General features: G+C 49.1%; 8 protein-coding genes across 8 annotated transcripts; 6 read left to right on the plus strand and 2 right to left on the minus strand.

Annotated features, from left to right (window-relative positions):
- Positions 1-342: 342 nt before the first annotated feature.
- Positions 343-2,691, plus strand: CNBB1770 (hypothetical protein; the record flags this gene model as incomplete). Its single annotated transcript, XM_772283.1, has 10 exons — positions 343-489; positions 542-686; positions 739-858; positions 914-1,132; positions 1,186-1,300; positions 1,355-1,483; positions 1,539-1,770; positions 1,828-1,970; positions 2,024-2,189; positions 2,239-2,691. The coding sequence occupies 10 exons, from the start codon at positions 343-345 to the stop codon at positions 2,689-2,691; spliced, it is 1,869 nt and encodes a 622-aa protein (XP_777376.1).
- A 1,671-nt stretch (positions 2,692-4,362) lies between these two features.
- Positions 4,363-6,549, plus strand: CNBB1780 (hypothetical protein; the record flags this gene model as incomplete). The annotated part of the gene is made up of 2 exons (XM_772284.1): positions 4,363-6,209; positions 6,261-6,549. The coding sequence occupies 2 exons, from the start codon at positions 4,363-4,365 to the stop codon at positions 6,547-6,549; spliced, it is 2,136 nt and encodes a 711-aa protein (XP_777377.1).
- Positions 6,550-6,980: 431 nt separating this feature from the next.
- On the plus strand, positions 6,981-8,180 carry CNBB1790 (hypothetical protein; the record flags this gene model as incomplete). Its single annotated transcript, XM_772285.1, has 6 exons — positions 6,981-7,381; positions 7,451-7,571; positions 7,634-7,743; positions 7,816-7,946; positions 7,997-8,064; positions 8,124-8,180. 6 exons carry the CDS (start codon positions 6,981-6,983, stop codon positions 8,178-8,180), a joined length of 888 nt encoding a protein of 295 aa, XP_777378.1.
- Positions 8,181-8,362: 182 nt separating this feature from the next.
- On the minus strand, positions 8,363-9,104 carry CNBB1800 (hypothetical protein; the record flags this gene model as incomplete). Its single annotated transcript, XM_772286.1, has 6 exons — positions 8,363-8,567; positions 8,620-8,670; positions 8,723-8,753; positions 8,812-8,882; positions 8,942-8,996; positions 9,047-9,104. 6 exons carry the CDS (start codon positions 9,102-9,104, stop codon positions 8,363-8,365), a joined length of 471 nt encoding a protein of 156 aa, XP_777379.1.
- Positions 9,105-9,369: 265 nt separating this feature from the next.
- CNBB1810 (hypothetical protein) lies at positions 9,370-11,188 on the plus strand (the record flags this gene model as incomplete). The annotated part of the gene is made up of 10 exons (XM_772287.1): positions 9,370-9,402; positions 9,456-9,584; positions 9,641-10,091; positions 10,145-10,245; positions 10,296-10,487; positions 10,545-10,713; positions 10,776-10,844; positions 10,902-10,957; positions 11,079-11,115; positions 11,181-11,188. The coding sequence occupies 10 exons, from the start codon at positions 9,370-9,372 to the stop codon at positions 11,186-11,188; spliced, it is 1,245 nt and encodes a 414-aa protein (XP_777380.1).
- Positions 11,189-12,295: 1,107 nt separating this feature from the next.
- Positions 12,296-17,003, plus strand: CNBB1820 (hypothetical protein; the record flags this gene model as incomplete). Its single annotated transcript, XM_772288.1, has 7 exons — positions 12,296-12,516; positions 12,580-12,829; positions 12,880-12,934; positions 12,989-13,956; positions 14,019-15,165; positions 15,222-15,277; positions 15,345-17,003. The coding sequence occupies 7 exons, from the start codon at positions 12,296-12,298 to the stop codon at positions 17,001-17,003; spliced, it is 4,356 nt and encodes a 1,451-aa protein (XP_777381.1).
- Positions 17,004-17,229: 226 nt separating this feature from the next.
- CNBB1830 (hypothetical protein) lies at positions 17,230-19,602 on the plus strand (the record flags this gene model as incomplete). The annotated part of the gene is made up of 10 exons (XM_772289.1): positions 17,230-17,534; positions 17,583-17,621; positions 17,670-17,754; positions 17,808-18,058; positions 18,113-18,310; positions 18,372-18,628; positions 18,693-18,881; positions 18,943-19,131; positions 19,203-19,507; positions 19,591-19,602. 10 exons carry the CDS (start codon positions 17,230-17,232, stop codon positions 19,600-19,602), a joined length of 1,830 nt encoding a protein of 609 aa, XP_777382.1.
- A 360-nt stretch (positions 19,603-19,962) lies between these two features.
- Positions 19,963-21,820, minus strand: CNBB1840 (hypothetical protein; the record flags this gene model as incomplete). The annotated part of the gene is made up of 6 exons (XM_772290.1): positions 19,963-20,361; positions 20,426-20,569; positions 20,624-20,766; positions 20,820-21,031; positions 21,077-21,348; positions 21,398-21,820. 6 exons carry the CDS (start codon positions 21,818-21,820, stop codon positions 19,963-19,965), a joined length of 1,593 nt encoding a protein of 530 aa, XP_777383.1.
- Positions 21,821-22,012: the final 192 nt, after the last annotated feature.

The following is a 22,012-nucleotide window of genomic DNA, read 5'->3' on the forward strand; positions in this document are numbered from 1 at the left end:
TCATCTACCAAGATGCTCCATAGAATAAATCTGCACCAGCTGCATGAACAGAAACAGGTTATCGACGCATGATGCGCGAGAACAGAAGGTCGGTGCAGGAATTGTAGCGGTGAGTGGACATCTTACGTAACCAGCTCTTCAGGCGCACCTTCGGGCAGGACAAGAGAAAGGAGCGAGGGCAGACGGAAAGGTAAGCAAACGGAGGGAGTTCTCGACGTGATCGGCTAAACGAAAGAGATAACAGACGTCCTTTGGCTTTACCTTCGACATTCACTTACCAGTTGAGCGATTTGAAGTGATACGGACACTTGCAACTCCAATATCGCTGTTCATCACCCACAAATGTCAAGCGGAGGACACACCAACGCAGCGGGACCGTCTCGACAACATTCACTCACCGCCGAGTCCCGCTCGCTCACCACAGCACGTCAAAAGGAGAAGGCTCCTCAGCTGGAGGACGTAGTCTTGGAGGAAGGGCTTTTTGAACAGGTGGGGTCATTTCTTCTAAACTTGAAGTAACACTCATGCATCTCGTATCCAGGAGATTGACCTTCTTATTGGCCAATATCTTGAAGCTCGGGGTGCATCTAAAGCTGCCAGGATATGGGATGAACAGATTCTGGGGAGAAGCGCCAATGGGTCCACAAGAAAGGAGCATATAGAGGATGTGGAGAGAGCCATATTAGGTGCGTCGGTCTGATCTGCATGAGTAATTCAATCTGAAGGCGCATTGCGCAGATGGCGATTGGGGGTCGATTGAAAACCTGGTCGCTCGACCTGGATTGTTAAGAATCCAAACACAGAAAGCATTCCTGTATCTTGTTTACCGACAGCAGTTTCTTGAACATGTTGAGAACCGTGCGTGACCATTTCTTGTTCTTCAGCCTTCGCAAACCTTTATTTTCCACAATAGGTGAATCACAAAAGGCCTTCAATCTGCTTCAAAAACGGCTGAAAGCCCTGGAACACTATCAACCAGTTCCATACGACTTTTATTCGCTATCCTATCTTACATCAGCATCGACCGTCCATGACGCCCCTACTTTTCGAGATTGGGCGGGTGTTGGGCCTGAACGGGATAGACTGGTAGGAGTTTGGAAGGAATTGATGGACGCGGAGCGTGGTGGAGGCGGTATGTCCTTCCTAGATTTGTTGGCAGATCTCCATGTTGATCACTGAATACAGTGGACGAAAGGCGATACATACCGCCCGATCGGCTGAAAACGCTTCTAAAGCAAGCGGCGGCTTGGCAGGTGGGACGAGTAGGAAAGAAAAGGGACGATATCGTCAAGATACCTACGTGAGCTTCCGTAAATTCCTATTATAGCATGGTATCTGATTTCATTGTGGAAAGGCTATTACAAGACTATCGACCTTTAGAACTACCTAGCAAGCTGTTGCGTTTGGTAGAGGGGCACTTGGCGAATGTTAAATGTGTAGAACTGATAGGCTCAACCGCTCAACATGTAGTCAGTGGCTCAAGGTAAGTTTCCATACTAGGATTTACGGTAGCGGACTTTCTTTCTCATGGTATTTAGTGATTGCACTCTTCGAGTAGTCTCGACTGAAGACGGCAGTCTCAGCCATATCCTTTCAGGTCACTCATCCAGGGTGTGGAGTTGCGCTTCTTCTCCGTCAGGAGAGATGATTGCTAGTTCGTCTGGCGATGGTACAATCCGGCTGTGGTCTGCGTCCAAGGGTGACTGTCTGGGAGTTTTGGTAGGCGATGGCGGAGATGTGTATAATGTCAGGTGGAGACCTAATCGAGAAGTACGTAAAAGCAGACGCTTCACATTGAAGGGCTATAATGGCTGATATCAGCTACAGGACCAGGTGGTATCCGCATCTTATGATCGAATTTTGCGATCATGGGATATTGAAACTGGCAAACAACTACGTACGTTCTCGGGTCACAGCCAGAGTACATTGGCTATCGCGTATGATTCCACGGGAAACACCATTGCGTCTGGGTGCGTGACCTTGTATCCTTGTGAATCTGTAAAGTAGCTAACATCTTCGTTAGTTCCAAAGATAAGCATGTCCGACTTTGGGATGCTGTGGGTGGGGTTTGCACCAACACGATGACGGATTGTCTGGGCGAGATCTCTTCGGTAGAGTTCGACAATGAAGGAAAGTACCTCTTGGTGGGATGCAAGGACAATTCCAACCGGCTGTGGGATTTAAGAATGGTGAGCGTTAGCAATAAATCCAAATGGACACTGCTGATATCTTTACCAGCAACGCAGCGTGTACCGTTACACAGGACATCAAAATACTTCAAAGAACCTCGTGCGTTGCAGTTTCGCCTGTTCCACGTCCCTTGTGATCAGTGGCTCGGAAGATGGTTCGGTCTACATATGGGATCGAGAAGGCAACTCGAACGACCGTCGATCCAACAGTCTCGTCCCCTCAACGCGCGACAACGAACTCCTCGCTCCTGAGCGCAAAGGCTCCGGAGGTGATCTCACAGATTTCAATATTCATCCTTCATCTCCGGCTTATTATCCTCCACGAGAAGGTGTCCGCAACCGGAATAGTTTTGCAAGACGTGGCGAAATCACAGTGCGCCCATCAAAGGTGCTAGTGGGGCACGGGGAAGGTGCAGTGTTTGAGGTTAGATGGAAAGAAGGCAAGATGGTCAGTGCAGGCGAAGATGGGTCCGTAGGTGTCTGGGGCGTAGAGACAAATTAAGAAAAAGATTGACTACGGTACCGACTGGCTAGTCATCGAACTATGAATTATGAGCTCATGCTGCACCTTGGAGATTCTTATTCACTGATTCAAGCACACATGCGCTACCAGTCAGGATATACAGAAGGCAAAGCCGTGGCGTATAATGTGATATCAATCTTCTCTGACATGCCCAAGCCTGGGGACTGGCGAGATCATCAATAATGAGAAATTGAGAAACAGATCGACCATCGTATTGATCAGGTGGAGAGATCATCGAAGATACCGTAAACGAAATGGTAACCGTAACATGGGCAACTGAGTCGATGTGTCAAGTGCACAGGCCTCATCGCATCGCACAGCCTAGGATATGTAATCTTTGTCACCGGCTAGTGAACTGGCCCAAGCGTCCCCAACACAGCTTAAGACAGCGCATTTTGAGCACAACGAAAGCGAAGCGGAAGTAACTGCTTCCTCCACCATGCACCAACAGCCATTTCCTCATCATGTTATTTTATGCCTCGAGCGCGAAGGGCGCTTGGGTCAGGGACAACCCTGCTAGTGCCGCCCTGGGTGACCGTCCGCTCCTAACCGCGATTTCGGGACCCGTGGGGTTTTTCCCTGGCCCGGACAGAGCGAGATCATATAAATTACTCTTTTTTGTCCTGCATTCCTGCGACGCGTCTGGTTATAGGCTTTCAGATGCACGCGTCTCTCCATCACCTTCTTTTTCCACCTTGATTCATTTTCCACTTTGCTTTGTTGAGTCTCGTTTCCTTGCCCCTTCCATCCTTCATCGATAAGCTACCCTCTTTCCGGGTCTGCATCCACTCTGTGCGCAGGTCGCCAATCACCAGTCGCCAGTCGCCTGTTTCCTCTCATCTGCCAACATCTCTTTGATCGCGCTTGCCTAAATTGAAGTGAAGGTCTGTGCGCAGTGACTTGTGAGTGATGAATGATCTTATTATTCCTGATTCTGATCGGAAGGAAGACGTGAGCTGATAATAACTTGTCATATTGTTTATAATTTGTAGCCATCCATCCATCTCCTTGGTGACTTCTGCGACAATTATTTGATTCCTATCAGGACAAATAAAGCAGCTTTCCAAAAGGAAATTGAGCAACCCAAATCGAAGTGGGAGATCCAAGGATCAGCAGCGGCCAAGAACAAAGGACTTTTTATATTCACAATTGTCCCTGTACTTGTTTGATTGTTTCGTCTGGTGACAATCATCTTTGCCATCCATCTTCGACTTCCGACGAGACCTTTCCGAGCACTGGTATACATCTTCGACTCCTGTGGCTTTATCTCGCACTTCCCTTCAACTCGCAGACAGTTCTTTAACATTCAAGTACCTTATAACACAGGCCTGCGGTCTGTCAGCGCACCAGCCTTCACCATCCACATCTAGATCACCTCGCAATTTTGTCTCCATCCCTTTCCAAGGTCACACTCTAGCTGCCATTCACCGGCCGTGTCATTCCGGACCATTCTTTCGAAACTTTTATCTATTCTATCTAGCAGATAGCCAACAGAAGTTGTTTCCGCAATAACAAACCAAATATACACTGTTTATTTTCCCTCCTTTCATCCGGCATACTCCTGTCTACCATCTACTATCCTTCAAGTAATTCGTCTACTGCCTGTCTATCTACACCTTTCGACTCAACTCATCAAACTATTACATACTCATGTCTCTGCTTACCCCTAGCAGGCCTGAAGACTCTGAGCGTACCTCAGTCGTTCTCTCCTCTGTTACGTGCTCAACATGTGCAGCACACATTGCTTTTTCGTCTCTTGGCGACCATGTTTGTGAGAGCCTTCCGGTTCCAGGGGCTCCTTCTCGTCCCGCCCAATTATCCACCCTTCAATCATCTTCATCACAGTCGCAATATAGACCGTCGAGGCAGGAACCACCGCCAGTTTCTATACGACCCCCATTCGCTGGCCCTTCTAGCGCACATCCTTCGCCTACAGAATTTGCGCCTCCCCGTCGACCGTCATCCCACAGTCTTACCCCGCCTAGCCGCTCCCCAAATAATTACACATTAGGCTTTTCTCCACAGCTGAAAACAAATTCTCCTACCAACCCCTTCTTTCCTAACTCCGCGGGATCGTACAGTTCGAGTGCGTCGATGGAAAGCATGCAAATGCCAGATACTACTAGTGGAGGGGAGTCTGGGATGGCAGGTGTAGGAAGAAGAGCTTTTGCCGCGGCTGCTTGGGGCGTACGTGCAGGCGTTGCGTTAGCCGCCTCTGCCAGGCAGCAAGCAGCGCTTCAACAAGCAGCTGCCTCTTCTCAACCGCCTTCTCAGCCTGCCTCCTTGCAGAAGCCACCACAGAATCGACCAGAGTTACACCACTCGCACACCGCTCCTTTTCAAACCTCTCCTCCAACTCGTTCTCTCACCCCAAATTCGTCTCCTCAAAGATCACAATCTGCGATGAGTCAGCGTTCTGCCTCTGACACCCAGTCTATTCGTAAACAATCTACATCTTCTACATCCAGTAGCAGAATGGGAGATAGTCTAGCAGAAATGCTGACCGGCTCCGTTAAGCCCAGCACTAAGCGGAATTTCTTCGAAAAGATCAAGGAGCTAGACCGAAGCAACAGTCTGATGAGCCGTAGTACAAACAGCACGGCCAATTCGGGTGACAGAAAATTGGTGTCTAGCCCCATTGGTACGACATTTGAATTGGATGATGATTATGAAGATCAGCCGTCGGCTCTACCTTGGGCGTCTCCCGAAATGGACCAGATGTCCCGCTTACATATCGATGCCAAAGTTTCCCCTGCTGTCTCGCGGGCGCATCAGCGAAATCCTACTGCCAGCAGCGAAATTTCGACCAACTCATCCATGTCTTCAAAATCCGGGAGATATGGAGGCAACAGCGGTCCCGAAAGCGAGGAAGTCGTCACTCCCAACCAAAGTTTTGAGGGCATGACAGACCGAATCGACGGAACTTTCAAAATAGATATCTTGCAGCAGATTGAAGAGGATGAAAATGAGGGAAGAGAAGTGTTTGGCTCATCTTTGGAGAGGAAACACGTCGAAGAAAAGGGCCGAGAAAACCGCCTGCCCCCTTCGGACTCGGCGTCTATGCCCACTTCCCGTATACTTGCCATTGCTGAACAAAGTATCCCTGCCAATAATTCTTCTCAAAACTTTACACATCGCCGATTATCCAGCGAGAAGTCCTCCAACTACTCCCAACATTCAGCGAGTGCCATTGCTTCTGTGCGTCGTAAGAAAACTTGTCAAAAATGTGGCACCGTGGTTGGTGGACCTAAACGATTTGTTGAGCGCGATGGTGTGGTCCTTTGCGAGCAAGATTGGAAAAAGCTCTATCTGCCTTCTTGCCGAAAGTGTAAACTTCCTATCGAGAAGTCTGCAGTATCAAGTTCAGACGGTCAATTGAAAGGCAAATGGCATAGAGCGTGCTTCACCTGCACAAAGTGTGACAGGCCATTTGAAGGCGATGACTTCTACGTGTTGGGAGGAAAACCTTGGTGTCAATACCATTACCATGAGGAAAAGTGAGTACTCGAATTGCCTGCTATAGATGGTGTGATTCTGACAAATGGCAGTGGTACTCTTTGCTCGTTACATTCATGCCGACAACCAATCGAGGGTGCTTGTATTGTTTTGGCGGGACGTAGCCCTCAGCGGTATCATCCTGGACACTTCAAATGCGACCATCGAGGTGGTGCATCTGGTGCTCAAACGTGTCGAGAGTCGATGGATGAATATTATGAAGTTGACGGGAACCGTTATTGTGAAAGACACGTAGGCGAGGCTGTACGCCAGGGGGGAAGAAACGGTGCTATAAAAGCTGAGAAGAGGTGGACCAGATTGATCGACCTGCCTGCTGCATAGATCCAAGGCTGCGTAGGAACGTTGTTGAAATGGTTGTATTACGGATTATCAATCCTTATGTCTTTCTACTTCTATATTTGGGATTTTTTAGACTTCCTATTTACACTTCTACAATATATTGATTCCCATAAGGCTTTTAATGTGATGTTTCTTTTTGGTTTTACTGTTGCTGTTTTTATGGAGTAGATTTATAGTTGCATGTCAGAATGTTGCTTGTTAATTTGCTTGGCCGGAAAGGAAATTGATACTGATAAACAACAACAAACACCAAGTACACCGACAAAACTTGAGCAAACGCGTCGCGTCGCGCTCTAAACGACTTTACCAGTTGACTGGACTTTGCGTCCCTGACCATCGACAATTATATCAAGGATGAATCGTTACGTTCGTTCTACTACGAATTATGATACGGTTCAACACCTTTCCGGAAGATGACACCATCATCCTCACCCGGTATTGAACCCATATCTCCTCCTCCAACTGCTTTATCATCTTCTTCACGACAGAACTACAATATACCCCGGAGAAATCCACTTCCCAATCCATCAACAGGCAAACAACTCCCAAAACTCTATCGGGAGCAGTCGAAAAGCGGACGGCTGAAAGACAAAAAGCAGCAAAGCAGAAAGGAAGAAAATCTTAAAAAGCGGAAAGCAGAATTTTTCAGCAACCGAAGGGAGAAGAAACCAAGAAGTGAGGTCATCGACGGGAATGTTGAAGAGGCTGAGAGCTGCGAGCAGGAAGTGGAGCCGAGGGCAAGGGTCACGGAAAGGATGCTGAAGACGCTTGGTAGACAAGGGAATCCTATAACAAACTCAGACATGCCCAGTCGGTTAGTGAAGTCCCGTTCATTCTAGTCTTTGTTTAGGATTAACTGACTGTATGACATGTGTCTCTCCAGAACCGATCATGTGGTTTCTTGTACCACTGGACACCAAAGGGGCGAGCAGAGAGGGCAAAATGTCACATGGACTTATGCTCAAGTACGAACCGACCAACTTCAAAAACAAGCTAGAGAAAAGGTATGTCGAGTCATACGCTATGATATTACACAACAGCTACTGCTAAGCGACAGTGAGAGCAGAAAACCGGTATTTTCAAGGGCTGTTTGTTTTATTTCAATGGTTCAACCGGTCCGAAACTGTCCAATATACAGCTTCGCAATCTGATTTCAGAGAATGGAGGTCGTTTCACGTATGTCTTCTACAGCTTCTTCATGAATCGTGTGCTTATTCACTAATTGAAATCAACTTGACCTTTATTTAGTACTATCCAGACGTCTGCATGTACCCATGTAATAGCCAACAATGGCCTATCAGGGGGAAAAACACAAAAACACCTTGATATGCAAGGTGGAAGAGGCTCAGCGAGGCAGGTCAAAGTAGTTAAAATAGAGTGTAAGTAGGTGTAAATGACACGGAGTTGAACAACGTTGATGTTGGATCAGGGATACTGGATTCTGTAAAGAAAGGGGTGAAGCTTTCTGAAGCTGGCTATGGGGTGGTAGAGAATCCTGTAAGTATAAATCTTCACGTCAAAGGTTCGTATGTAGCTTATTGTCTGCACAGTTGCAGCCGACGCTCTTCTCAACTTTGGGATTAAAGCCCAAGTCTTTTCTGTCAAATTCATAGCAACTCGCTTCAGTCATTCCAGCAGCCTGCTAAGCCTTCCTATATTGTGTATCAAGCCATGTGATACGGCTATGCCATGCAAAGCAATACCTTCCAACAAGCTTTGTCAGATCAAGGATGGTAAACATACATGCAAATGGATCCCCTGGCCCTTCAACCCAAAACTACATAGCGCACAGCGCTTAGTCATCCTCGTCCTCAGACTCTTCTTGCACTTTCCTCCTCTTCCCTGCCCTATCTTCAGGTTCTTTCCGTCTGTCATCCTCTTCCTCATCCTTATCATTGAAGTTATACTCCTGCTCTTCGTCGTCTTCTTCAGCTCCTTCGGGGTCATATCCAGCTCCTCCTGCCTGGCCATGGGTAAGAGGATCAGGGCCTCGGGGCGCACTACAGTTTGTATGAGTATGCAATACCAATCTATAGATGCACAGTTACTTACCGTTGTTTAGGAGGCTGTTGTTGTCGAACCTCCTCACATGCGTCGACCCAACTGACAACTTGTTAAGCATTTTCATATACAAATCGGACGTCATTCAACTTACTCGCAGTAAACATCAACGGCTGCTGAAAGGTCTGTTATGTTTACGGTATGTCAGCAGATGTGTGGGTGTTGTTATTCATGCAAACCCACTATTTATAGGTGTACTATATTTCTGTCCGCAAACTTTACAATGCAAGTGACCGAACATGGTGGCTTTGTCACTGGGAATCGGACAATCCAGTTAGGGATGCCCATAGTCGAATGGCCGAAATTTACATACAGCTTTACATTGACAGCTTTGTCGTGGTTACAAAACAGGCATTTAAAAACACTCGCTGCATAAGTGACTGTCAGCAACGATATGTAGCCATATCGGCATACGCACATAGTGGTTCTGCCTTCTTTTTCGCAACTGGCTTCTTGGCGGCCTTTCTTTTACCCATTTTGTCTGTGTTAAAAAGGATGTAAGGAAGAGCTTGTTCGTATATATAGACGAGACGGGTTCGTTGATAGTCGGCAGCGGCACGACTCGGAAGAAGGGCAAGAAGAGCTCATCTCAAGAAGCGGCGATGCGGAGATCGGGACAACTCCACGACCCGACGACCGAGGACGCGCGTTTGGTCATCGACAACTCGACAGATGTCATAAACCTATAACTGCATCTTTTCTACACTCATATCTTAGCCATCCTAGTACTCATCGAAGAACATGGAAGAGATCGGCATTGACCTCAAAATGGAGGTGAGGAAGAATCGTGAAGAGCCGGACAACATGGGGTACTGACTTTGACGTAGGATCCCTCCCTCCCAGCTCAAATCTCGGAGAAGCAAAATCTCCTCAACTCTCTGCCTAGTGGCAGTGAAGAACTCTACAGTACTTGGAAGAGGCTTGAAGCCCATCGAGAGTTTTTACAGCTCCAAGAGGTACGGCTGCTGTGTTGATTGTTGATTTGAACTGAGCTGATTAAGCAATGGCACAGGAGTACATTCGTGACGAGACCCAGAACCTGAGAAGAGAACTTTTGAGGGCACAGGAAGAAGTCAAGCGAATTCAATCTGTTCCATTGGTCATTGGCCAATTCCTCGAGCCCGTTGATGAACGACGAGCCATTGTTGGAAGTACAACTGGCTCCAATTATGTTGTCCGAATCCTTTCCACTCTGGATCGTGAACTTCTCAAACCATCTTCTTCTGTGGCTCTTCACCGCCACTCAAATGCTCTGGTAGATATTCTCCCACCAGAAGCAGATTCATCTATTGCGATGTTGGGAGCGGATGAAAAGCCGGACGTGAAGTACTCGGACATTGGTGGCCTGGATTCACAAAAGCAGGAAATCAGGGAGGCGGTCGAGTTGCCACTTGTACAACAAGACCTGTACAGGAAGATCGGAATAGATCCACCTAGAGGCGTGCTGCTCTATGGTCCTCCAGGTGCGTTGATCTCTGTCTAGAGTTCCAGTTGAAGGCTAAAACGTAATGATAAGGTACTGGTAAGACTATGCTTGTTAAGGCTGTTGCCAACGCAACCAAGGCCGCATTCATCCGTGTAGTTGGCTCCGAATTTGTGCAGAAGTATCTGGGTGAAGTGAGCGAATTTTTATCCACCTCTGAAAGCATGACTGACAAATGCGACAGGGTCCTCGTATGGTCCGAGACGTTTTTCGATTGGCCCGAGAAAACTCCCCATGCATCATCTTTATCGATGAAGTTGACGCCATTGCCACAAAGCGTTTCGATGCTCAAACCGGTTCGGATCGTGAAGTGCAGCGTATCTTGATCGAGCTACTTACCCAAATGGACGGGTTCGATCAACAAACCAACGTCAAGGTGAGTGCTGTTTATTTGGACATTCGCAATATCTGGGTTTATTAATTTTTGCATTAGGTCATTATGGCCACCAACCGAGCGGATACTCTTGACCCTGCGTTGCTTCGTCCTGGTCGTTTGGACAGGAAGATTGAGATGCCCAATCCCTCTAGACGTGAGAGGCGCTTGATTTTCCAGACCGTCACTTCTAAAATGAATCTGGGTCCCGACGTCGACCTTGAGGATTGTAAGTTCCTTAGTTATGCAGAGCTCGTGGATTTTACGGATTGCACTCTGACGCCATGACAGACGTGTCCCGACCGGACCTGCTCAGTTCTGCTCAAATTGCCTCCATCTGTCAAGCCGCCGGTCTCCAAGGTAAATCATTTAGTGCAGCATCAAGACAGGAGCTGACCTATGTTCAATGCCTTATAGCTGTGCGAAAGAACCGATATGTCATTTTGCCCATTGATTTTGAGGAAGCCTGGAAGGTGAGTGCAGAGTGCCACACTCGCGACTCCGCGTCGGCGCTTTGAAAAACGCCGCGTTCTTGCTTCATTTGTCGTCTTTCGAAATTCAAAGCTAACTCTTTTGTTTCTCTTTTCATCTTAGTCTGTCGTCAAGCGTAACGACGAGACTCACGAGTTTTGTAAGTCGTTCTTCTGAACACGTTGATGGACAGTGGCTGACTTGGGATTCCTTAATGTTCAACAGATCGGTAATTACTTTTTCGATACTTTCGATACGTAAGTCATGTGGTCAATTGTAATCATCAGCGCTGACCCCACTACTTAGTGTACAACTTTACATCGTATGCATTAGCAATGAATGCCAAACCCTTTCATAGGTATATGCTGCCTCTTCTCTTCTGTTTCCATTATTTCTTGCTTAGTGGCCTACATTTCGTCTTCACCCATATGTGGTGTAGGGGATCGGTGTCACTCGAGCATAGACCGATGCTTCTTTGAAGCTTCCGACGTTCATTTGCTATCTTTCCGAGGCGCAAGCCACTTCCACGGGAACGATACTTCACAGGCGCCGGATATCATTTTATCTCGGGAACTGTACAAGATCTCGACACCAAGGCAGGGCAGTCAGTTGGCGTAAGGCGAGTGGGTGTTTTGCCGTGTTGTCGAGCTGTTGTTTCATCCTTTCACATATTCCAAAGGTGCTTAACACTCTGCGAGCGATGATTACCAAAATCGTCTTGCTATTTTAGGAACACCGAGATTGTTGCTGGCGGCCTCCAAATGCTCAGGAGTGTCTTGCCCCCATTGTTACTCACCGGCGCGGAAAACTGAAGTAGCTGGTCTATGCAGTGGGTACATATTATTTTGTAATGACGTACTTCCATGTATTTTTTTTTCTTGCGAGAGCTTTGCTGGTTATATGCAAGTTATCATTTTATACTTGAACGGTGCACGATGAGTAGAAGATGAAGATGTGACGCATCATGATTTGTTGCCTCCACCATAAACGTTTACGCGAAACTGAATCCACTACTCGCCATCGTTCTATTACATTTCGTTTACATTTTCATTCCTCTTTTACAATTCCTTCAATTCACTTTCGGACAAGGATTTCGCAAGCTCTGCTCATATCCAGATCCCCGGCGACATATCTACACACCTCCCGTAGCGTCGAAAGCAGCGTCGACCTTCTGGTCCTCATCCGCCAACAAAAGCCGCAGATCCTTGAGGAAAACAGCAGTTCTCAGCTTCAGGAGCACTGCAACTTCACCGACTCCCCGCTGCAGACAAGTCATACCGAGGCCCCCTTCCTCGGTTGTTCTTTGTCTTTGCTGCGGTCAGTCGATCTGAAAATTTCGTATGCCAAATCTACACGTTCACTTTCTGAATGGTAATGTCAAAGCCTTTCGGCAGGAGCTCGATGGGACTGCCGGAGGTTGTACTCCCAAGGGAGGCAATGGTGGGGGAGGGGGCTTAGGGCCAAGTAGTGCCTCAGGGGGTAATGGCAAAAGCTGGATGATGAGTGGAATGGGCGCGAGTGGCAAGGCGGATCCAAACGAGAGGGATATGTTTGGGAGGACGTAAGTGCCACTCGTTCATGGGCCCCATACTGGATAATACTTACCATTTGACGAACCATCCAGTGTTCTACACCTTGCTGCATCATCTACAACGCCAATGGCCTACACATTCTTTCAGATTTTGCTTCGACACCCGCAGCTACAAGTTAACCTCCAAGATCAAGAATCCGGTTACACAGCTCTACATCGCGCTCTGTTTGTGGGGAACATACGGGCAGCTAGGGATTTGTTGCTGAGGAATGATATTGATACGTCGATAAAAGACGCAGAGGGCATGGCGGCGTATGATTTGTATAATGGTACTGTCGATGGGGTCAGTCTGGTGATATTTCATTTAAAGGAAAAAACGCTGACAAAGCCTAGACTAACCCGCCACAAAATGGCAATGGCACAGATCTGTTCGTATGGGGAGTCAACCGTGAGTCTACCACCGTTTAATCGATGATGTCCTTTGACATACGAACCGGCACAGGCAATTTCGCGCTCGGCACAGGTGACCAGTCAGACAAAGCGTTTCCCGATCATATCAATCTTCTCACCCAAGCACAAGCCGCTGGCCGTTCGGATCCTTCCCAAAAATTCAGTCATGTTGGTGTTAAAGATGTTGTAATGTCCAAACTTCACACGGGAGTCATAACCTCTGAAAGTAGGGGTAACCTCAGCCTGTGCGGTTTCGGCGCCAATGGAAGATTGGGAAAATCGATCCATTCTCAACTGGCTCTTGTACCCATGACTGATCTACAGCATTCGATTGTGTCAATTGCTTTAGGGCAAGACCACACGCTGGCTTTGACATCGGGCGGATATATTCTTTCTTGGGGATACAATCGGTTTTCACAGCTGGGCTATGTCATTGAAGCGCCGGAAAAGCCTGCGGGTATGGGGAAGGAGGGTGATGATCTTATTCAAGTGTCTCCCAAGAGAATTGTCGGCCCTCTGAAGAAAGAATTTGTCAGAGGTGTCGCAGCGGGTAGGATGGCCAGTGCTTGTTGGACGGCAGATGCGGTCTGGACCTGGGGTACTAACGCCGGTCACTTGGGATACGACAAGGCGTCAAACCCTGTTCAGACAGTGCCAAGACGAGTGACTTCAATCACTCAACCGGTCGTCGACATTGCGTTTTCCGATTACGCTATGATCTGCCTTCTCGATACTTCTGAAGTCATTTGCTTCCACGGCGATACAAACTTCAAAATTTCATTCTCCATCCCTCGGCTTCTTCCCGAAGCGTTTCCCTTTCGACCACCACAAACCACTTTAAAGCCAATGATCACGAAGGTGGCCAGTAGCGCCTCCTCTTTTGCAGCCCTGTCCTCCATTGGAGACGTGTTTACATTCACGTTACCAAATCCCATGGAAGATGTATATAAGGATGGGCGACATGTAGTTGTCAAGCCTCAAATTGTGTGGGCGCTGAGAAAGAATTTTACTGCTGTCAAGGTGTGTCCCCATACTTCTATTTTGCTCAATACATATCAGCTGAATCATATGTCTGTTTATAGGATGTCGCTATAGGATCTGACGGCACAGTCATTGTGTGCACCCATTCGGGTCACGTATTTGTTCGCCAACGCTTAAAATCGGGCTCTGGCCAACTCAAATTTCGTCGTATTCCCTATCTGCAACGAGTCATCAAAGTCGCCACAAATGAATCCGGGGCGTTTGGTGCTATCCGCGTTGATGCTAGGCCAACGCCTATCAAACTGGTTGGGAAGACGCTTGAGGAAGATTTATTCTTACTGCAGCCTCATTTTCACCGATTGGAGCATCAGATGACGGCCGAAGACTTTGAAAAATTGAACGCGAACAGTAAAAAGACTGACGACGATGAGGAAGAAGATGATGAGAGCACTAACTCTGTCGCTAAAGATACATCCATCGCTCTCAAGATGTGTACTATTTTGTCAAGGTGGAGAACAGGCGAGGGAGATTCTTTATTCGCTTGGAGTGACCCGCTACTAAGCAGTGATTGTCATCTGATCATCCAGGGTTTGGCGATCCCAGTACACAGCGCCATTCTCTCCATGAGGGCTGTGAAAATTGCCCAATTGCTTGCAGGGGAGTACACGAGCAATGTACTCTCCTTGGGATCGTATGGCACGTCCCCTGCCATCAAGGTGGAAGCGTGCCATCCCCTCGTTGGTTTGCTACTCATACAGTATCTGTACTCTGATGACGTTGCCGCCATCTGGGATGCTCGTGTAGCGCGCATCATTCAAGACAAGTACGCCGCGGAAAAAATCCCTGTAGGAGACATCAAGTCTGAGCTCAAAGCCCTTGCCGACGAACTCGATCTTTCGCCGCTATCCTCTGTCCTTTCCTATGCTGCCAAGCAACCTCTGCCCCATCATACTCTCTCGTCAGACATGCAGTCCTTCTTCAACACGACTTTTACCGTCCCAGCGGGGCCTGAATCACCATGCGATGTCACCATATTTTTATCGGATAAACAGGTTTCTTGTAATTCTGTGATCTTGAGGGCCAGGTGTCCGTTCTTTGAGGCAATGTTTGAAGACCGAGATTGGACGCTGAACAGGAAGAGTGAAGGGGCGGTGGTGGTCAGGATGACCCACTTGAAATGGACGCCGATGAAGCTGGTGTTCAGGTGGATGTATGAAGGGGTGGAGGATGATTTGTTCGATTATCTTCGTAAGTTTGTGTGTCAGTGGTTCTTTTGGAGGTTCAACTGACGAGCACGGGGATAGATCAAGATACATTGGACGAGTTCTTGGACTTTGTCTTTGAAGTCATGGCTGCAGCTGTAAGTGATCCTCATTTTTTATTTTTATTTTTATTTTTTGATATTCGTTTTTGCTTACATTTAGCAGACGGAGCTTCTTCTTGACCGCCTTGTCCTTGTCTGCTCCCGAGCTATTATCCGCCATTGCAATGCCTTCAACGCCGCTGCGCTTGCCTCTGAAGCATCTTTTTATCAAGCCAACACGCTCAAACTTTCCGTTTTTGACTACATCATCTCATGTCTGGAAACTATGCTTGAGAGCGGCTTGTTAGATGAAATGGAGCAGAGCGTTCTGCAGGATCTGTCGAGTGTTATTGCCGAGAAGCAGAAGAAACGATCCCCTGTGGCGAGAGAAGGGGTGCTCGTGAAGGAGTTGATGGCAAAACACCGAGAGTGGCTGTTGGTGCAAGACATCCCGGCGCCGATTGTGCGACAACCTTTCAAATATAGGGCGAGGTCAGCGATGTCGCCTGTCGACCTTTCTTCGGCCAAGCCGGTGGCACCGAGACGTAAACCGCCACCTTCACCAATGGTCAATCCCAGTGCTGAAGTCTCTGACAAATCATCAGCTGCGGATGGTATCTTCCAGATGGACGACGATCTGCCGACGCCAACGACCAGTGCATCGGAAGTACGGACACCGAATAAGGGCTCGAGGTCAATGACGCCTCTGAGTCTTGGTGCTACACCTTTCCAGCCTGCTGCTTCCGCGTCTGGCTCGTCGACACCGGCCAAGACACCGATATGGAAATCAAAGACTGTGGAGACTGGTAAGGCTGATTTGCGGAGTATCATGGCGGAGACTGCGGCTGCCAAGACGCCTTTGAAGCCTGTATCCATGCCTGTGGTGGCATCTGCGGTCGGAAATGGTTCAGCGGCGCGAGGCGGGTTCCCGCTGCCGGCGTCTGGGGCTGCGCCTTCCAAGGGTATGCTGGCACGCAGTCCTCCATCGGCAGGTCCTTCTACCGGTGGCCCATGGAGAGCGACTGAAGTGAGGAAGACGTCGTTTACTGCGCTGCAAGGTCAGCAGGCGACTAGCGGTCTCGGAACGGGATCTCCAGGGAACACGAGCACGAGCACGAGCACGAGCACGAACGCGAACGCGAACACGAACACGTTGAACAGAAGCGCAGGCTCTCAGGCTTCTCCGGCTCCTCAACGCTCCGGCTCGGCCAAGGTCATTACTCCTGTCAGACTCCAAGCACCTGCGACGCAGCCGCGCAAGAGCAGTACGCCCACCGCGGCGTGGTCCACTCCAAGCACATTCATCCCCCCTCCGCCGATCAGCGTCTCGCCCGTCGCACAGGGTCTATCTCTCTTGGCGATCCAGCAGCAGGAGCGGGAAGCCGCCGAAGCGCTCGCACGGAGGCCTGCGAAGAGTCTGAGGGAAATTCAAGAGGAAGAGCAGGAAGCAGAACGGGCAAGAGTGCAGGAGGAAGAGTTCATGCGGTGGTGGCACGAGGAGGAAGCGAGGGTCGCAAAGGAGACTAGGCAGGGAGCTGTGGGCGGCAATCAGCAGGGCCAGAGTGGAAGAGGTCGAGGACGAGGCGGACGCGGGAAAGCAAGAGGCGGGGGCGGCGGAGGGCGAGGTAGAGGAGGTGGCCAGGGTGGGCAGAATGGCCGAGGAGAGGACAAGCAGGGCGGGGCTGCGCCGACGGGCACGCACGGCCAGCCGAGCCAAGGACGTGGGAAACATGACGGCGGGCGAGGAGACGGGAGTGGCCCGCGTGCGTTGGGCAAGGCATGATGCATAGAGCAGGCTGGGAGCTGTACGACATGTTGTACGGGTATTCCCGGCGCGGGTTACATAGAGTTATGCATGGATTATGCATGGGATGGATGAATACAAATAGTGTTTGTGTATTTGTAATTTGGAGCACGGAAATACAAATAAACTTTGCTCGCCGCGGACCAATCCCCGCCCCCGCCTTTCATAGAAACACAAACCACGTCCTTCTGCATCCCCCCCCGCCATGCAGAACAACGCCCCCAGCAGCTTCCAGGGGTACCCCTTCCCCCCGCAGCAGTCAGACCTGTACACATTCGCCCCGGTCAGCCAGCAGCAGCAGCAGCTCTACTACGCAGCACAGCCAGCCACCGACCAGCACGCCTCCGCAGACTCCTCCGAGAGCGCAGGGCCGTCGCAGAAGAAGACGCCCGCCGGGGCCAGGAAGCACGGCGTGAAGGAGGAGCCAGAGGAGTACGGCAAGGCGGATGAGCCACGGAAGAAGCGCACGAAGAGGTCGGCCGGGAAGGCGTGCGTGTACTGCAGGCGAAGGTGGGTGATGTGTCCGTGTAGGAATGGTCGAATGCTGAATACTTGCAGCCATATGGTGTGCGAAGGCGGCAGGCCGTGTGAGCGATGGTGAGCAGCACGTCTGCAGCGTGGACGGTGGCTGACGACTATGCGCAGTATCAAGCGAGAAATCCCCCATCTCTGCCGTGACTGCACCCCGCCTCCCCAGAACCAGCAGTCTCCCCATAAGCAAGAGCCTCAGGTGCGTCGTGTATGTCGAGTACGACCCAGCTGACAGGCTGGCGGTGCGAGCAGCAACAACAACAGACTCAGCAGCAACAGTCTCTTAATCAGTCTCAAGTCTTGCCATCCTCAGCCCAGCCGATGCCAGTGTATACCGACTCCAACTTTGTCCCTAGCTGGCCATTACTTCCCGATGCTGGCGCAGCTCAAATCCCGTTCAGCGATGCTCCTTCGGAACAGATTCAAAACCCAGGGGATGCGGGTATCATGGGTCCGCCGCCATTGGGATCGTCTAGAGAGGACGGGGAGCTGGCTGCTTTGAGGTGGGCTGATTTCATGCCTGTATTCCAAAGCACATCTGACATTCTAACCTGTAGCAAATTCATGAAAGACTTGGGCGTTCCTAATCTCCCCAATGATTTCCTCTCCTTCATGAACCAGCTGGACAAGCCAGACGCTAGCAACAGTCTATCCATTGCAGGTTCTTCCGACGCGAATCTCTTTTCTTCGTCTGGGGCGCCATACGGTGTTGGGCTAAACAAGGGCAAAGGCAAACTCAACCAAATGTCCAGAATGCAAGTCTTTCTCTCCCTCTTAAAAACGATATCCCCACTGACACAGTAACGTCTTCTACAGCGACAAATACCTCATGGCGGCTGCTGATCAGCCAAACGGTACCCGTGCCTCTCGTCTTGCACAAGTCATCAAGGCCAAGTACGATGCCGGTCTTCTCAAGCCTTACGACTATGCCAAGGGATACGAACGTATGAACAAGTGGATGGAGTCTGGACGGGCGGCACCCAGGATGGACAGTCGTGCCGGGTCCGAGATACCGGACGAAAGCCCGCAGAGGTCATCGGCCGCAATGAGGAACGGTAGATTGTCTGTTGCTCGTGCGTCTTTTCTTTTTTCTCCAATTTATTCGCTTCTGATGCTCATGATGATGAACGAGAGCAGCTTTGGCGCCCAATACACCTGCATTCGGGAAGAGCATCTCACCTGAATCTCGCCGACGAATCCTTGCTGCTCTTGCTGGCTTCAGACCAAAGTTTAGGCAAATCGCAAAGACATTGACCAATGTCGACTTGGTATTTGTAGAAGAAGCTATGGAGCGATGGATGCTCGAGTATGACAGGGCTTTTGCTTGTGAGCCGTCCATTCCACACTAGCAAGTCGCTGGCGGTTAATCGCTGACACTTTGAGACAGCTATCCATACCCCTTCATGTATCTGGCGACGAACGGGAGAAATCCAAAAAGCCAACCAAGAGTTTTCCAACCTGACCGGTATTCCCGCATACATGTTCCGTGATGGCCAACTTTGTGTTTACGAACTCATGGATGAAGACAGTGCGGTAAGATATTGGGAAGGATACGCGAAAATCGCGTTCGACCCTAGTAAGTTTACCCATCATCTGTGAAGAAACTCCCCCCCCCGCGGAAAAAAGTCGTCTAACAAAGAGGATCAGGCCAAAGAGCAATGTCTATATTCTGTACTCTCCACATTCCCCTTTCCCTTACTCGCCACCCACCGCGTCACCTCACCAACGCCAATTCCAACCACATTTCCAAATCAGCCACTTCCGGGCCCCCACAAGCACCCTACACGCCCGACCTTGCGTTGCCCCACCAAAACATGCTGTTCAACGACGGTGCAAGCTCGGATGCGGGCACAGCCATCGGGGAAGAGTATAGGGAGATGAAATGTGCGTTTAGCGTGACGATCAGGAGAGATGCATGGGGTGTACCGGTCGCGATTATGGGACAGTGGATTGTGAGTCGAAATCTCTTTGGCCAAAAAAAAAAAAAAAAAGCAAAGGTAAAAAAAGAAATCAGACTGACGAATGATTGATGTAGCCCATCCAATAGATTCTTTCAACTCTAGCACTTTGCACATCTTGCAGAATTATTATTTTTTTCTCGGGCTTTTCTCAGGCTTCATTCATATTGCATCCATCACTCAACACTTAATCAAAGCATATCAATCGTGTCTAATGATGTAGCGACCAAATGTATATAGATGCATGGTAATAAATTGATTTTTCTCTTCTCATGAGAGGGGATGCAAATGCAACAAAAAAGACTGGCTACAAACTTTCTATGCTAGATGACTTGTTAAGCTGGAAACTGCGTTATTTATGTATGAATATAATTTCAACCCATTTATTTAGACAACTTTTGAAACATTAGATCCCCGTTTGTAATAATAATGGGAAAGCATGAGAGCATTTATCTCGTTTGCCCACCAGGTAGTCTTGCCCATTTCCTCTTCTCCTGCTCTTTCTTCGCACTCGCATACGTGTACGCTTTCCTCCACTTTTCTCCTTCCTCCACCTCTTTCCTCTTACTGCCCCACCACAATCTCTCCCATATCGCGCGCTTCGCCATTTCCGTGCGCATATCGACCAATGCCGGGTCGAAACCTTGTGAAAACTGGGCCACGCTCGAGTCCCACGAGGCAGAACCGAGGACAGAGGAGAGGACCGCAGGATTACGGCCCGAGAGGGCAACGCGTCGAACGCGACGGAGGGTACGGAGACCGTAAGCTGTGATCAGGACGGTGACCAAGAACGCGGTGGATGAGATGACGGCGAAAGCATAAGGCGTTTCTTCGAGCTGTGTTGTTAACTGGGTGGGGAAAGAATATGAAATCAGCGGCAGCCTCGATAGCAAAAACAGGAGGAAGACATACGTTCATACCGAATAAACCTGCGAGGAGAGCTCCGGAACCGATACCTAGTGTTGCTATTGAGATTTTGATGTCGAGCGCAAGGAGAGCGTTCCGACCAGAATCGAGCATCAACTCGGCAATTTCTTGCGTCGATTGCATATTAACCTAGAGGTGAGAAGCGTGAGGTTTATTGGCAAGCTAGACAAGGAAACGACGTACGACAGTAGTATCAACCTCACTGACGATCTCTTCCACTTGCTTCACGAAGCTCTCGAGTAAAAGCTCAAGCTGTTCATGGTCGTGCAACGCACGTGGCCGTCCCTGCGCCCTCGATGTAAGATACATTGCGGAAAGATCCTCATCTGGTCAAAAATCAGTGCTGTGATGCGAAAAAAAAGGCAAAACGAATACTTACCAGAATCAAGCAATTCATCGATCGCGCTCTTGACATAACGCGCTCGGCTTTGGAAAGCCGCAATCTTCTTGGAGTAATGCAAAAGTTTTTTCAAGTTTTCCCGATCGATGTGGTCTTCAAGATCAGCCAATAGTTGCTGGACGATATGCCTGCTGAAAGCCATTTCCTCCTCTAATGCATTCGCGGTTACCACCAATATTGATTCCAGCGCCCTGATTCGATCAGCTCAAGCTTCGGCAGTACGACAATGGACTGACCTATGCTCATAGCTCAGTACAATTTCATCACACTTTTCCTCATCCGCTCCGCCAACTTTTATCCCCAGTCCGGCTTTAATATTCCTCTCCAAGTGATATTTGAACCTTCTTGTGACATCTTTGTGTGCGTGTGATGAATCGAATACAATCACACTGTCAGGCTTGATGAGGGCCCTAAAATGAAGCATTGATATAAGAATACAAGTTTTACGTGTGAGAATTACAGGGACAAGACTGGGAGACAGGGAATCTAGTTTACGAAGATCTCGGGGCTTAATATTTTTGGTCAGAACATGCCATGCAGTCATGCAGTCCACTCACATCCAGGTCATATTCGCGACATAGCTCTAACTTTGTGTACTTTTGCCCTTCCGCTCCCCAGTTACCCTCCGCGTCTAATATAGAGCATTTCAAGCTCAGTTCCCCCGCTTTTTCCATCAAGCTATTCAGATATCGATTTTTTTTGTCTCTAGGTTCCGCCACTATTACTTCTGGCCTAGTCTCCTCAGATAAATGATCGTCACCATTGTCGGTGGGAGGTGGTGGAGTGAATGGTACCTGTAAAGTGCTCGCAAGGGGCTTGCTTTCTGGGTATGAAGGTGCCCAGAAAGATGTCCGACGGCGAGAGAGGAATGTCCGACGGCGGCAAGATGGTGGAGTCGCTCTAAAAGTGACCTTTGGGCGAATCGCAGTGGATAAAGCTCTGGGAGACAGACAATTCGATATGCGACACACCGAAGACATTCCTCTTGAAGGTATAAAATCTTTTTGTTGCCCAAAACTGGAATGAACAAAGAGACGAAGGAGTCGAGGAGCCGACATGAAGAACTCTTCTTTGAACCGGACCGAGTACGCCTCCACCGGAAATTCATAAAATAATTACGTAACTGATATTAGTGACGATGACGCTTGTCGAGGCAAAGACAACGAAGCAGT

The sequence above is a fragment of the Cryptococcus neoformans genome, chromosome 2 (genome assembly GCF_000149385.1).
Source record: "Cryptococcus neoformans var. neoformans B-3501A chromosome 2, whole genome shotgun sequence".
In the NCBI taxonomy this organism is placed as follows: domain Eukaryota; kingdom Fungi; phylum Basidiomycota; class Tremellomycetes; order Tremellales; family Cryptococcaceae; genus Cryptococcus; species Cryptococcus deneoformans.